Here is a 16,002-nt window from a genome sequence, read left to right on the forward strand (position 1 = left end):
CTTGTGTAGCTTTCCTCATTTTCCCCAGGTAACTTCCAGAGAGGTGTGAAGTCATGCTCCTCTCCTCCTGTTGCCTGGCTTTCAGAAGATATATTCTTTCAAAATCATATTCCTTGTATCTTAGGACAGCTGCACGTTTAGAGATTCAGATCTGATCCTCTTGCTCACGCCAGTTCTGAAAAGCTTATTTGGTCAGTTGTGGTTTGGGGGGGGGTGTTAATATGCCCGAACATCTTCCATTCCTGGCTTACGGGAGTTGATACGAGGCGTGAGCCTTGCAGTGTGCAGCTGGGGGTGCAGAATCTCCGTTTCACCCCTAGGCTGACTTGCAGTTCAGCTCCGGCAGGAAGGATCAGCTGTGAAGTCCCAAGCAGAGCAATGGGGTTTTGTGGCCGCAAGGTGGTGCTGCGAGGCACGGAAATCATCTGGGTTGTGACGGAGGTTCCTGACGAGCATTGCGGTCTTTGGGCCCTCTTCTGGTGGAAGTGTGCATTCCACTTTATCCAGCGACTCGTCGCTGTTGGCTCTGCCAAAACGCTGATCCGTAGCTGTGATGTGTGACTGCTGCAGCGCTGATGGTGACACCTGAGCTCTGAGTGCTCTGGCCATTGCTACTCTGTCTATTACAACCTCATTTGGGTCTAGCTGCCTGTCTCCGAGTGCTCTCTTCCAGTGCTATCAGATCACTTGGAAACTGTGCACCTGGAAGGAAGGAGAGGATTTGTTTTTAGGAGGTGGATTTTAGTGTGTTCGCAAGAAAACAGATTGCACCGCAGCTGATGCATTGTCAGATTGCTAAAGCCTGAATTCAGAGCCTCGACCTGAAACGTGGACCTCACACATCTGAAACAGATAGATGTGCTACAGGGACAGAAACTGGAGACGTGAGCACTGACAGAAAAGGCTTTGCTGTAAATCTCAGCCCCGCTGCGTGTGCACAGCATGGCCCTTGGGTCACAAGTCAGCAGATTTAAGTAAGTGGAAAATGCTTTTTTTTTTCTCTCTCTCTCTTTTTTTTTAACCTCACGGGGTTATCTCAGTTGTCCCTGTGTCAGAGCGGAGGCAGCGCGTTACCGCTGTCGGTGTGAATCAGGCTTTCCTGTGCCTGCGGCCACAGCGGGGTGGGAGGGTGCTGGGTGGGGCAAGGCTGGGAGCAGTGGCGGTGCTGGCAGCAGGAGCAGCATGAGGGAGGCTTGGTTCCGGGACCACTTCTGGGTGAGTTGGGGTCTAGGGGGGAACAAGAACGTGACCCAGGGCATGCGGCGGGACACCTGGTACCCCAGGGAGCCCATCCTGTCCTCACACCGGCTCAAGCCCCTGGAGGAAGCTGAGCTATCGGTGGTGGCAGACCCAAAGCCCGCTGCGTGGCTGTGGGGTTGTGGGCATCCTCTGGCTGGTGCTGCTCATCCGCTTGCATCTAAAAGCCATGCAAGTGCTGTGGCTTTGCAACCTGCCCTGTGTGGCTGAAGTAGCACTCCATGAGCTGATTCTGCGGCTGGAGGTATTTGGTGCTGGCTGGACCAAATATTGATATTAATAACCGACTGCTTGTGAGCTATTTGGGAATGCTGCTGTCAAAAATGTGTCCTCTGGTGAGCTGCTTCTTGTCTGGGAGCTGATCTTTTGGCTCGCTGCTGATGAGCTGCAGAGGAAGAGTCACAGCATGGGGGAAGCTGCAGTTTATTCTTTTCAGTCTGAACTGTGCTTTCGGGCATGCAGAAGTGCCAAACAGGTGCTTATCTGCTGCAGAGTATTGTGGTTGTTTGGTTCCCCTTGGTGTCCCAGCTTTCACCGGGGTATGAGAAATTAGGAAACCGGTGCCAAAGTCTCTTAGGACCGTGCCTATCAGAACAGCAGATGAGGGTGATGCCCAGGGAGCAGCTCCTATGTGCTGAGATTAGGGTAGGTGTGGGGTGCTGGGGATGTGTGCGTGGTGATTTTAGCCAGCACCGTGAACAAGGTAGCTAGTGCAGAGCCACCAGCATGCATATCAAACCGCATGGGAAATTAAAGCCAGCTTTGCATATGGCAGTTGTTTCTCAACCCCTTGTTGTCGAGAAATTTCCAGGATGCCCCTTTTGCTTTGCACATGTACAGCATGGAGAGGGCACCCAGGGTGGATGTGGTGGAAATGCTGCCCCAGTGCCTGCCCCAGTGCCAGCAGATGCTCTGTGTCGGGGAAAACCATCACCATGCCAAGGTGAAATGCTTTGTGCTTGAAAAAGAAGAGGTATCACCCAAACAGCCTACAAGCACCACAGCAGGGTCTACGTTGCCTGCAAGAAAGAAGGAAGGAGTGAGAAATGGACAGAAAACCCCAAATTTGGCCAGGTGCAGGGCTGCTGATTAAAGTTCCGTTTGCTGTAATGCAAAGAGAGAATGCAAACTTCCTCCTGCCATTTTTCTCCGATGCTTGAGGCAAAAAGGGAAGAGGAAGGAGAATGCTGCTTTGCCAAAGCGAAGGATTACGCAGGGCTCAGAACAGCTGGGTGGGAAAGGGTGGGTTTGGGGAGGGCTGTGGCTGCCTTAGGATGCAGTGCAGGGTGGAGGTGCTGCAGAAGGAGAGGGTTTAGTGCTCCAGCTGATGGAACACCACGTCATGTGTATGAAGAAATGCTAAGCGTGGTCAGCTACATGATTTAGGCTATAATTTTGTTTTGGGGGTGACAAAACTAAATGTTGTAGCCCCGTTTGCTCTTGAGCCTTTTCTTCTGTTCCCTTCTTTGTTTTTCTGCTCACCCTGTTTGGTCTCAGCATAAGGTGCTAAATCCCCTTCGAGGGCTTGGCACCCCAAGAGTTGCTGTGTGCTGCCCCAAATGCTCCTGTTTGCACCACACTTCGTCCTGCCCATGCTTGCTGCAGCCTCCTACAAAAGTAAAAACATGCCAGAAACGCTCTTTGTTTCTTCTTGCCCGGTCTGCAGTGATCTCTGAGAGTTGAGCAAGCACGGCACTGTTCTCATTTGTGTTTCTTTTGGGTATTTTTTATCTTGTTCTTCTTTCATTGTACAAACTTCTCTTCTTTCATTCTGATGCTTTCCATGAGAAGCCCTCAGTTCTCCCCAAGCCTCTTATAGCAACTTATTGTGGGCAACTCATCAGCAAGAGCTGGGTGTCACGAGAGAACCTGACTCTCATAGAACAACGTGGGGAAAAATGGAAACCTGGCCAAACTTTGCCTGTATCTGTGCCTGTATCTGTGCAGGCTGCCAGGCCACGGGGGGAACATTATTTCTGCTCCCTACAGTGATCCTCTCAGAGGCTTTTCTTCATCTCAGCAACCTGTGTAAGACCTCAAGCAACTTTGAGACCACTGTCTATGAGCAGGAATAGCACGGCCATGTATCGTTTGGTCTTTCTAAACACAGAAATAGACATCCCGCTTCTGCAGTGCTTCTCAGAGCAGATGTGGTCGAGTATTTTGAGCAGCGGTCCACGAGCAGCTCTTTTTCTCATACCTTTGTCCACATATGGCACATATGGGCTTGTGTCTGGAGTCTGGGGATTGATCTGAAGCATCTGAGAAGATGTGAGCAAAATCTCATACGCTGTATCTTCACAGTGGCCTGAAACACCACGCTTTTTAGAAGTGGCACTTTTCCACCCGTGCTGCAGTGTGAATCTCACACCTGTGCTGCAATGTGAATCTCAAATTTCTCACTGTGTGAAGCCTTGTATTATTTCTCCTCCTTGAGAGCCTTGGGGGCACAGTACGAACCTAAAAGGGCAGGAATGGGAATTTCCACTCCTCTGAAGCCCTGTGGACTTGGGAAGCATCAGCTGCTGCTTTGTCACCTTGAAATCATCCGTTCACAGTTTCCATGGGCTGTCCTCTAAATAGCACATCTGCTGTTAGTGCTGTGGGAGAAGGGCTTTGGGGGCCTTGTACTTTGCAGACCCAGCGCTGGAAGCAGACTCTGGTTTGATGTACCTAGGTAGATCTATCCCCATTACACTCATGTGGTGCATTCCTCCCAATGCATTTACTCTAGACATAGAATCACAGAACACCTGGGTTGGAAGGGATCTTAAAGCCCATCCATTTCCAAACCCCTGCCATGGGCTGGCTGCTCCTTCAGCTTGGGCTCATAGGGCCCATCCATGGCCTTAGGCACCTCTAGATACTAACACCTCGGGTAGCAGTGCCAGGGACTCACAGCCCACTGAGAAATGAATTTCCTTCCAAGATCCAATCTATATCTACCCTCTTTTAGTTCAAAACTGTTCCTCTTTGCCGTATCACTATCTGTGTTAAAAAATCAGTCTCCCTCTTGTTTAAAAGCTCGCTTTCAAGTACTGGATGGCTGCAATGAGGTCTCCTTAGAACCTTCTCCAAGCTGAACAAGCCCAGCTCCCTCAACCTCACTTCAAAAGAGAAGTATTCCAGCCCTTTGATCATCTTAGTGACCCTTTTATGGATGGCTCCACGTTTTACTTGCACTGGGGGACTGAGCCCTGGATGCAGTACTCCAGATGGGGCCTTACTAGGGCAGATCAGAGGGGGCATCCCCTTTCCTGCCCTCTGCCATCTCTCTGGTGACGCAGCCCAGGACATTATTGGCCTTTCAGTTTGCAAACTCATGTTCTGCTTCTTGTATACCAGGACCCCCAGGCTGGTGAGGCAGTTTGTGCCTGATTTTTATTCTCTTCGATGACAACAACACAACACTCACTTCTTATTTTCTCCTTCTTATGGGGAACCTCTTCTCTCGCATATCCTCGTGCCTTATTACTGCTAAAAACTGGAAGGGTTCAGTGGGCATGAGGGTGAGGACTTTCAGGGTTGTTTGGTAAATGCTTGGTTCTAACCTGGTCTTCTTCTCTTTTCTCTTTCACTGCCCTCAGCCTCCCAAGGTCAGACATGGTGGTTCTCTGTGTTCTTTCCATGCTGAATTCTGCCCAAAGGCTGCTGCATACGACCCTGCCCAACCCAGCTCTATCACAGCCCCATCGCAGCCCTTTCTGTGTCTATATTATTTCCTTTGAAATAGGGTAGAAAGCCAAGTTAGGATGTTCCTGAGTTTTGCAACTGTCGTGAAGAGCCATTTCAGTGCAAGCGTGCTTCCTTCTTTTGCAGATCCGATTAGCAAAGAGGTGACCTAAATTGAGAACCAGTCGTGTGTTTTCAGAAATAAGCTCATCACGGGGGGAGGTTTGTGCTCAGTAGAGAAACAGAAAGTGTTTGGAGAGCTCAGAAGGTCCTCAGCTCCCCCTCTCTCATGTGTGGAGCAAGACCGGCCTGGGATTCCTGGGGATTTCCTGCTGCCCCACTCCACCACAGCTCTGCTTTATCTCTTGCTTTTTGCCACTGATTTTAAGTCCCTGACTGCTTAAGGAAGTCCGCAATGATGAAATCCTGCATTTACCACAAAGATCAGCCCTGTTCCTCCTCAGTTCTTGCTCTGGGCGCAAATTCCTGAAAAACCCATCTCCCTTCTGTCAGCATTTTCACAACCAGCTATCTGCTTGCTGTCGTATAGGCTTGGAACGCTTCCTGCATCTCTCTATCCTGCCCTCACTCCTCTTTAAGCTTCATAATAACTATTAGCAGCCTTTGCTTCCTTTCTCACAGCTTTGTATCTGCTCTTGCCGTTGCTTCCTTTCTGCAGCCTGTTTCCCTGTTCTTTCACGCAGCTTTTTACAGAAGGTGGCACGTATGCATCTGTTTTAATAACCATTACAGTAAAATATGTGTGATTTGAGAAGAAAGCACCGGTCCCTCAAAGGCCTTTGGGGAGCCTATAGAGGCACTGGGACTTATTGGTGGTGATGAGTGGCAGGCTGAGGACCTCTCATGGCCCTATGTGACATATAGAAAGCCATAGAGCAGCAGCTGGAAAGGACTTGATGCTTAGGGAAGTGGTCTCTCAGTGGTGTTTTGGACTGATGTGAGCAGGTGTCAGTTGCTCCTCATAAGGCCACTGAGAAAGCTTATTGCAGCAGTGCATTGTGAGGGAAGCCTGTAGCTCACTGATGATGAGTCCTTTATATCAGGGGTTTAAGGTCCCTTCCAACCCGAGCTATTCCATGCTTCTGTCAAAGCGTGATGACCGTTCTCATCACAGAATCACAGAATAGCTTGGGTTAAGGATCATCCAGTTCCTACCCTCTGCCACAGGTAGGGCTGCCAGCTGCTAGATCAGGCACTGTATCAGATTGCTCAGGGCCCCATCCAACCTGGACTTGAACACCTACAGGGATGGGGCATCCACAGCCTCCCTGGACAGCCTGTTCCAGCACCTCACCACTCTCACAGTAAAGAACTTCCCCCTAACATCCAACCTAAATCTCCCCTCCTTTAGTTTAAAACCATTCCTCCTTGTCCTATCACTGTCTACCTGTGTAAAATATGATTTCCCTCATGTTTATAAGCTCCCTCATCCTGGGCCCTCTCCGACCTCAAAAAGAAAAAGACAGTATATCATGTAATTTATAGGCAAAATGTAAAGAGGTGCTGGCATGCTTGCTCCCATCAGAGCCATACTTCGTATCAGTGCTGGTGGAGGTGGCAGTGGTCGTGGACATCACTTACAGCCATGTGAATCCCATTCTTGTGTTTTCAGAGCACAGATCTGACGAGCACAGTTGGCTATGACAGCATCATTCAACATCTGAACGACGGCAGGAAGAACTGCAAAGAGTTTGAAGACTTTCTGAAGGAAAGGTACAGAGCTATGTCTGACAGCGGGTTCGGTTGGACCTGGAAAAAGAGGCACTGGCACTACTTCTATTTCTTGTATTCCCACTTTGGTTTCCATCGTGCTTAACCATCCACTGTCTTAAAGCACCTTTGATTTTTGACTCAAAAGGAACTTGCTTTTTTAATGTTGTCCTTTCCCTGCACAGCTGGTCCTGTGGAATCTAGTCTATACCTGGGTCTTCTCAACTGGGAGGCAGTGATGGCATTAGTCACAAAACCCAGAAGCAAACTAGTAAGGGCATCATCCAAATGTCTCTTGAACACTGACAGGAATAAGGCATCTCTCCAGGAAGACTGTTCCTGTGTTTGCCTGCCCTCAGAGAACTGTGGAATAAACTAAACAGCTTTCTAAAATGCTTGTGTCTCTAACACAAATGCACGTGTCTATGTTGTTGATTTCTGTAGATGTTGATTCATTAGACACTTTGATGCACAGCTTCTCCTCCTCTGCCTCCCCACCACATTTGTCCAAGGCTATTTTGTACCAATTCTTGTATTCACAGGTTTGCTTTCTCCAAGTTGTCGATATCAAAATTACATTAATGTAGGGTTGTTCTACAAGAGTCTTGATATTTAGCCTACTTATCTCATTTGGTTGGCCTTGAAGTGATCAGGCAGTTGATCTTTGCAGGTCTTTTGGCTCCCTTCTATTCTACTTCACTCCATTCTGTTGCATCTAATTCCATCCTATCCCATCCCCTCCTCCCTTCTAAAGTAAACCTTGTTTCTTTGTTTACTTTCTAAGGTAAAGCTTGTTTCTCTCCACTGGCCATGGACAGCAAGGTCATCTTGTCCAGATGGGGATATCTATATTTGACCATGCAGGTCGAGCCCTGAATGTCTGTACAGAATTCAAAGCAAATTCTTAGAGAGCAGCACATGGGTTTTCTTGCTTTTCCCTCTCTTTTTCAAAAGGTGAGGGCAGTGCAACCTCCCAGAGATGTTTACATGTTACCACCACAAGGTCTGGCCTCTTCAGATGTTGTCTTTAAGGACCGGAGGCTGGCAGGAGAGCATACACATTGGCTTTGAAAAGTGCTGCACAAGTTTTGAACAGCTGAAATATCCCAGCTGAACTTCAGGCAAGTGTAGGGAAGCTGAACGTCTATGAGATGCCTGTTTCATTCTGTCACATTTGGCTGAAGTCAGCCAATAAACACTTTGGATGGATGGACTGACAGACACTGATGATCAAGACGCTGAGAAGGTGATTGTGCAAATCTTGTTCCCGTGGAAGAGAGATAAAAACTACTTAGATGACTTAGCTGGCTGCATTCATCTAGCAGCTGCATGGGATGCTCAGTTCTCCATCCCTTGCGGGGCAGGGGGGGTGGTTGCACCTATCAGCTATAGGGAGATAGGGAGGGCAGCTGGCAGGACTTTGGGTGCAGACAAACCAAACTGCAAGCTCCAGGGTGATCTGTGGTGGTCTGGGAGGTAAATGTCCACGCTGTCACTCTGATGTGACAGCCTGGGATGTTCTGCACACTCGCTGTTCCCTTATTTGTGCTCTTTATGAAACTCCTTCTGCTCTTGCAAGCAAGTTTCAGTTTCTGACATGAGGTTTTCCTCTCATTTCTCTCTTTCTTCAACAGAGCAGTTATAGAAGAAAAATATGGCAAAGAGCTCATTAACTTGTCGAAGAAGAAGCCTTGTGGGCAGACAGAGCTGAAGTAAGTTCAGAGTCCAGTGCTTTTTGCTTCTGTAGGTGTCTGTAATTGTAACGATGAATGAGGAAGAGGGAGAAGGAAGAGGGCAGAGAGGAAGAAAATAGTGTTTAAATGTCACTGGGACATTACCAGACATTCAGAAATCAGACTTGTGAATGAATAGTCAGTTAGCCTTTGCCTTTTCCAGTAACCAAGTTGGAATTCACCATCTTCCCACCTGCTGTAGGCTAACCAAAGTGTCATGGGTACTCAGGCAAGAAGCAGGCTGGTGACTAGCCAAGGTCATGAGGCCTTGGGTTTGCTCCTCACCCTTTCTGTGGCCAGAAGGAAGTCCACGTACTTCCTCAAGTCCAACCACGTGAATATTCAAGCCCAGTGCTTCGTCACCCTGCATGGATATTGTGGCTGCTGTGGTTGGCTCAATGAGTGTCCCTTGGCATTTTGTGCAACGTTTGTTTTGAAACCCAAAACTTAGTAGCATCCAGTGTTCAGGACAAAGGTGTAAGGTCAAACCAAGTGAACTGTGTTATATTCACTGATAAAGGAAAACTTGGAAGTGTGAAGAGAGTAGATAAACCTGTTTTGGGATGTTTTCTCTGCTCTTGAGTGAGGACTTGCTCTCCAGTTCAGAAGTGCTCTGCTGTCACCATTGAATCCTGCACTTGCATCTGGTAGTAAACTCTTCTAATGCACTGCCTGTGGTTTTTTTTCAGTACCCTGAAGAGATCCCTGGATGCTTTCAAGCAACGTAAGTAATTCTTCTTTTTCATGTGATGGGACACTCGGCAGTGCTGAAGCCTTCAGGTTATTGCTTAGGAAGAAACAGAGAAACCTCAAAAACTGTATGATATGGGATCCTTTTGTTCCAGCTCAGAGCATGGAGTTTGGAATGGAGTGTTCCAAGGCATGAGTGTCAGAGGGGAACCATGCTTATTCCCTTTTGGGATAACTTGGTCCTTTGGAGCTAGTAGCAGTTTACAAAAAGCAACTGTGCTCACCTTAATAACTTTTCTTAGCGTGAGATTTCCTAAATGAAGTGCAAGTCCCAGCATGACTGTGAAACACTTTCTGTGTAGGCAGACTGTGCTTGGAAGCTGCTTTGAAAGTGCTGCTGCAGCTGCAAGGAAATACACAAGGAGGGACTGCGGGTCACTGAGTCAGTTTGATCTCACCTAGAAAAGCTGGCCTGAACAACAGAGTGTTTTTAGGAATATATGCACACACACACAAACACGAATATGTCTTTTTTTCCCTCCCCCTTTGCAGAGATAGATAATGTGGGACAAGGTCACATCCAGCTGGCACAAACTCTTCGGGAGGAAGCAAAGAAAATGGAGGATTTCAGGGAAAAGCAAAAGCTTCATCGAAAAAAGGTCAGGCACTGCACTGCCACCCTCATTGCAGGCCACCATCTCACCTACTGTCCCACAGACCCTTTTGTGTCCTTATGCCTATGAGGGTGAAAACATCCTGAGCTCCTTCCTACATGTTGTAACGATGCTGTAACTCTGCAGCAACCCCTGACTTCCTTCTTCTCACCAGTGTCCCTCAGGGTTCTTTGAGGGACAGAGATAGAAAGCATTTCTCCAGTGATGCAAGCCTCAACTAGCAATGTTTTTAAGATGTTCAGATAGCGTTGTATGATCTACACAGTGTCTGGTAAAATCTTCAAGCTCTTTAACTTCTTTATGGCTTGAGATTCCCTTGACTGGAAAACAGGAAAAGCTGTCTGAACCAGAGGCTGATCAGGACTTAGCAGAGGTGGGTGAGCTTGCCAGTTCTATCTGGCTTTGTGGAGGTGATACAGTACTCAGCATACACAGTGGAAGCTTAGATAAGAGTGTAGAAAGATGAATGTCCTGGATGGGTTCTGTGAACTCTGAAGAGTTGTAGCTGGGTTGGAGCTAGATGATCTTTAAGACCCCTCCCAACCCAAGCCCTTCTATGATTCTAAGATGCTTGAGTGCCTAATTCCAGGCAGAGGAAGGTCCTTATATTGTGGCCCCATCATATGGTCCATGATTCTTCCTTTCCTAACCCATGCTGACTCTGGCTCTCTTGTCTTCACAGATAGAGCTCATAATGGAGGCGATTCACAAGAACAGGAATTTGCAGTACAAGAAGACCATGGAGGTAATGCAAGTGTGCTGCTGTCTCTTGCCATGTGGGTCAATGCTGCTAAAATACACATGCATGCAGCCATATTTGCATCCCATTTGCTTGCTGACACATTCCTGCTCCGTGTGGTGTTTCTGCTAGGCCAAGCGGCTCTATGAGCAGCGCTGCAGGGATAAGGATGAAGCAGAGCAGGCTGTGCACCGCAACGCAAACCTGGTCACACAGAAGCAGCAGGAGAAGGTAAGGAGGGTGGGTGGCTGTGCAGCATGGGAAAGGAGTCTCTCTTCTCGCAGGTATCTACCCCAAGTCCTTCTCTCTCTTCTGGGGTTTGGGATATGAATGGGCTGCTAACCTTCCCTGGTGGGGCTACTCTTCTGTGGGTGATCCACCAGGGCTCTCCTATACCTTTCTTCTCTCTCCCATCTTTGGCAGCTCTTTCTGAAACTGGCTCAGACAAAATCAGCTCTGGAAGATTCAGGTGAGCATGGAGACACAGCATACTGGTTTTGGAGGGGGGAGGGAAAGGGGCATCCTATGGGGTGGAAGGAGGAGGTTGGAAGATGAGCCATAGATCCTCAGAAACTTTTCCAGAGATCCAAGAGGCAAAATGCCTGTCTTGGAGAAGCCCATATGGCCCCACATGTCCTCAGTCTTGTTGTGGGGCTTTGCATCCCACTGAATTGCTCACCATAGAGAACCCATTATTACTGGGTTCTCTCTCTGTGCCTCCCAGCCATTTTTGGTTAGACAAGGTACCTTCCAGCAAAATACATCGATATTTTAATCAATATTAACCAGCTGACAATTTGATTTCCCTTACAGACAGGAGTTACCAGCAGAGCATTACTTCACTTGAGAAGATCCGTGAAGAATGGCAGAAAGAGCACATCAAGGCTTGCGAGGTAAATGCCACAGAACTGTTTCACACTGCACTGTGATCCTACGGATGCTGACACCCTAAATGCATGGAGCATCCATGATTCTGTTCTCATACATCCTTGTCTATTTCTAATTTCTCTGCATATGAGGGAGAGAGGTGAGAGGACAGATGGGACTACAGGACCACAGGGTGTGGAGTGGCCCCTTCCTCACCAGCACAGCAGAGCGCTGAGATGTTCCTGAGCTTAGCACTCAGCCTGGAAACACCTGATTGCACAGAGAGATGTTTTTTTCCTCTGGGCAAGCTGGAATACTTATGGATTCATAGAATTGTTTGAGTTGGAAGGGATATTTAAAGGGTATCTCATCCAACCTGGCTGCAATAAACAGGGAGATCTAAAGCAAGACATGCATGTCTCCTGTAGGAGATCAACCCCACCTGTTCCTTGCTGACACAGTCATCTTTTTCATGTCCTTTGGGGTAGAAGAGGATGTTACAGGATGGTGGTCTGTGGGATCACAGTAGGTGCCCTCGCTCAACCCCTTTTCTTTACTGCTTGTCAGAGAAATCTCTCTGGAACAAAATGTGAATGGGAGGTGAACTTGAATCACCTCAGGACATGTGAACAATAAGTCTCAGAGGACACCATCCTTTATTGCATTCATGGCTGTGCTGGCATGGGAGCCACCAACTTGTCCTTGTCATTGCAGTTCTTTGAGGCTCAGGAGTGCGAGCGCATCAGCTATTTCCGCAATGCCCTCTGGCTTCATGTCAACCAGCTCTCCCAGGGCTGTGTCCAGAATGATGAGGTGAGTCCTTCTTTCTGTTTTGGATCTCCTTTTGAATCTCAGCTGCCCACCCGGGTTCTCTTTTCCCGTCTTTTTGTCAGGCTGTAGTAACAGCAGTGACCTCCTGAGTGCAAGATTTTCTGCTATTTGCAGTTGGAAAAACAGGGAGTAAGAAGAACCATGAATGAAAATGTATCCTCGGCTCTCTGCCATTAACATCATACAAAAGCACTCACTGCTTTCTCTGGTTAAAGACAACTGTGGTTGAAAACAATGAGGCAAATGAAAAGGCAGGGGGACCTTGACAAAGATTACACAGCGTTGCGTCTCACCCAGTGTGAGACAACTAACCGACTGAGTAAAAAGACCGTTTGGTTTCTGACCTGACGTCTAGAAATGCTTCTCGTTTTCTTTCTGCAGAAATATGAGGAAATCCGCAAGAGCTTAGAAATGTGCAGCATTGAGAAGGACATCGAGTTCTTTGTAAATTTACGCAAAACTGGAAGCTCGGCCCCAGGTAAGAGCTCAGTGCCACCTCCCAAAGTAGCACTGGCTTGCTTCTATTCCTCATCTTGCTGCTGTCCTCATCAGCATCAGTTTGGATGCAAAAACCACTGATTTTGTAACATCTTCCTCTCATTTTGTGGCATGCAGTGCCAGCCCTTGGGGATAATCTCCTCTTTTTGGACCACTTAAGTTCCAATCAAACATTAAGTACCAATCAAACATCTTCCCAGAGATGGGGGGGAAGGGCAGCTGAATGTCTTTGTTGGCAAGCAACAAATTAAAGGTCTGCACTTTGCTGTTGTTACCTTTTCGTAGCTCCTATTGTTTATGAAAACTACTACAATACTCAGAGGAATGTGACTCCTGTGAGAAGTCCAGCTTCTGTACCTATATCAAGGTAAGGCACATAAAACAAGCAGTCAAAATTGCTTCTGCAAATTATGCAGTTATGGTCTGTTGGAAGCTTTGGCAGCACTGCAGGAAAATGTTCTCCTTGCTGTGTAGTCCATCACTCTCTACAACAGGAAATACTCAGTTGTGCTGCCTGTTACATCATGCTCAGACCCCCTATAGCTCATCCCCAACATAACTCATCCAACTGCTTTTTACCCCCAGTTGTCTTTTGAGATCATCTCTCCCTTCTAATGGTCTCATGGCTGGCAATTTTATCCTGAAAGTACTTTTTTCTTGTGCCAAGCCCATTCCAGAATCCTGTAGATTGAGGTTATTGGCAGCTGAAAAGCAAGGGAGCTGGGGGAGTATTGAGGTCAGGGTGGAGGAAGCTTCTGCCATGGGGAAGATGAGGATTTGGGGCTAAAGTCTCTTGCCAAGGATGAATGTTCCCTCTGGCTGTCACGTCAGGAGAGAAGTCATGCACAGTTATACCTTCTTGATGTCTCAGCCTGGGTGGAGGCATGTGAAAAGGCATGCCCTGGGGCTTACCTGTGAATGGTTTGCCATTCACAGAATGCATGTCTTCCTCTCCTGCATTGGGCTGTTGTTGGTGAGCTAGCCATGACATGCTTTGGTAGCAGTTACCCAGAAAGCCCAGTACAGCCAAAGCTCTGCTCTCCCGTGAGCTCTGGGAGGGTGATTTGGGAGTTGCAAAACCAGAACAGCTGGGCTGGTGCCCTTGGATATGAGGGGATCCCATAGTCACTCAGATCCTCAGCTCTGTGTTTTTTTTTGTGCAGGAGGGGGCCTCTACCCACCCCGACCAGTGCACCAGGTGAGTTCCTTGGCTTAGGTGTCTTCTGACCCCACGGAGTATCTCTCTGATCTTGCTCTTCCCCATAGAATCATGACCTTTCTAAAGGGCTTGCTTGCGATCCAGCTCCTGCTACAAGTCCAGTCTCTATGGAAAGATGGTGGGATGTTTGCCACTGACGTTGGATACAGTGATTAATCTAGAAGCTCTGATCAGAGCTCTGTGTCTGGGAATTTCTGAAGACTTAGAGTGCTTAAGCTTGGAGTCTCAGCAGTCTCTGCACTTCAGGCTCTTCACTGTTTAAATAGCATGAGTTATATCGCTTCCAGGCTACTCTAGCGATGGGGTTCTGCAGCAAAACTCAGAATAAACAGGTTCTACTTTGGCATTTTGGCAAATCAGCTGATCTCTCTGAGCCCCATTCATTCCTGGCTCCCATCCCTTTAACACGGTTGGCTAGTGCATGGTGGTTTTGCCCTGCATAAAGTCTCTTAAGACATTTTTTGTGCCTTCTGTTTTAGGTGATCCTGATTATGCCACAATCGATGGCTACAGCTTGATACACCACTAATAGCCACCGTAAGTACTGAAGAAAGGGATTAATAGTAGACACAGCCACAAAATAAGAGTGGTGGAAAAAGAAAAGCCACCATCCAGGGGGATGATACTTGGAGGTATCAGTGGGAAGGGACAATCATGTCAGCCCTCTTGTCCTTGTCTGAGTATGTGACTGAGACTCTGTTGATCCTGTTCTGCAGGTTCTTCAGTCAGAAGACACTGTTGGTCTGGCCAGCGCAGCAGAATTGGTGTTTTCAGTTATTCCCAGCAGCACAAAGCTGCGGCGCTTCTCCATTTCAAGAAGATATTTGAAGACTCTGATTAATTATTTGTACATGCAGAAAGTACCTACTAAAAATCTTTTCCTTTGGTCAGAAAACTCCTTGGACAGATATCCTGCCTTCACACTCGGGAAGAGTGCTTGTAAGCAGCAAAGCTTCCTTCATGTTTCCTACAGGTTGCTGCTGCAGTAGCAGCATGTTGCTGCATGGCAACTGTCTACTCCATAACACGTTGCACAATTTCTTTATGGGGATTTTTTCAGCCTACAGGGTACAATAAAGGCTGTGATGCTGAATACTGATGTCCAAGAAATTTGGACAGCTCTTTCAGACTCAGGGTTGTGGGGATGGAATGCTGTTTCTGCATTAGATATTGAAAACAGCAATTGATCTGAAGGAGAAGAACGTAATGTATTTGTATGTTGTAACTCGTCCTTAGAAATAGCTGATGTAAAAAGTAGAAGTAGCGTAGTTAGTAGCATAGTTTACAAACGCAGTGGCTGAATTATGTGATTTATTCTTTCTTGACAAACTGCAGTAGTTTTTAGACGTTGCAAATAGTATGGGTATATTATCAAGGACTAGAGAGCATATCGTAAGGCAGTTCTGTCTGGATAAGAGACCCTCAGCTAAAGAACAGAGTTAATAGACACCAAAGGAGCCAGGGCCTCTACACAAGGCTGGATTGCCTCGCTTTGTGGGTAGGTTGGGATGCAGCAGGAAGACATCAAGATACTCCTCTCTATCGTCCTTCCAGGCTTATTTCTATCCAAGGACAAGCAGAAATAATGGCCAAGTGTCGAGTGGGCAAACGTCAGAAGTTAAATAATTAGCAATACATGCTTAGCTAGCAACAATTTATGTTTAGCCAATCTCCATATGTTTAGCTGAGCGTCAGGAAGGTTGTGAGCCTCAAGTACTCAGCTAATGAGGAACCGGGTGGAAGAAAGAGATAAGCATTGAGTAATAGCGCATGAAAGATGTAATGCTGTTTTCTATGCGTGCTCCTGCTTGCAGGACACCTGCCATTGCAACTGCAAATAAAAACTGCTTTATCTGAGATACCGTCCGGGTAAATTATTTGGATATTTCCAACAGGGTTTGGGTTTGAGTGGTGCTGTGTGTGGGGGGCTCCAATGGCGCGTTCCTTCCATCTATGACAAGTAATACAGGGAATCCTGGACCGCTGTAGGGCGGCCAAGCGTCCTCTCAGGCCTATAAATAAGAACGCCCTGCTGAGCAGCCCGCGCGCCCGTCCGCTACCCTTTTTGTCCCTCTGAACCTTCCGTACCTT

At 47.5% G+C, this 16,002-nt stretch overlaps 1 protein-coding gene across 1 annotated transcript; it reads left to right on the forward strand.

Moving 5' to 3' along the window:
- The first annotated feature begins 1,137 nt into the window (after positions 1-1,137).
- PSTPIP2 (proline-serine-threonine phosphatase interacting protein 2) lies at positions 1,138-15,767 on the forward strand. The gene is made up of 15 exons (XM_072359800.1): positions 1,138-1,215; positions 6,563-6,663; positions 8,295-8,372; positions 9,083-9,117; positions 9,636-9,742; positions 10,440-10,502; positions 10,629-10,727; positions 10,920-10,965; positions 11,310-11,389; positions 12,078-12,176; positions 12,576-12,672; positions 12,978-13,059; positions 13,856-13,890; positions 14,391-14,448; positions 14,628-15,767. Exons 1-14 carry the CDS (start codon positions 1,183-1,185, stop codon positions 14,438-14,440), a joined length of 1,005 nt encoding a protein of 334 aa, XP_072215901.1. The 5' UTR covers positions 1,138-1,182; the 3' UTR covers positions 14,441-14,448; positions 14,628-15,767.
- Positions 15,768-16,002: the final 235 nt, after the last annotated feature.

This window comes from Excalfactoria chinensis, chromosome Z, assembly GCF_039878825.1.
Source record: "Excalfactoria chinensis isolate bCotChi1 chromosome Z, bCotChi1.hap2, whole genome shotgun sequence".
NCBI classification, from domain to species: domain Eukaryota; kingdom Metazoa; phylum Chordata; class Aves; order Galliformes; family Phasianidae; genus Excalfactoria; species Excalfactoria chinensis.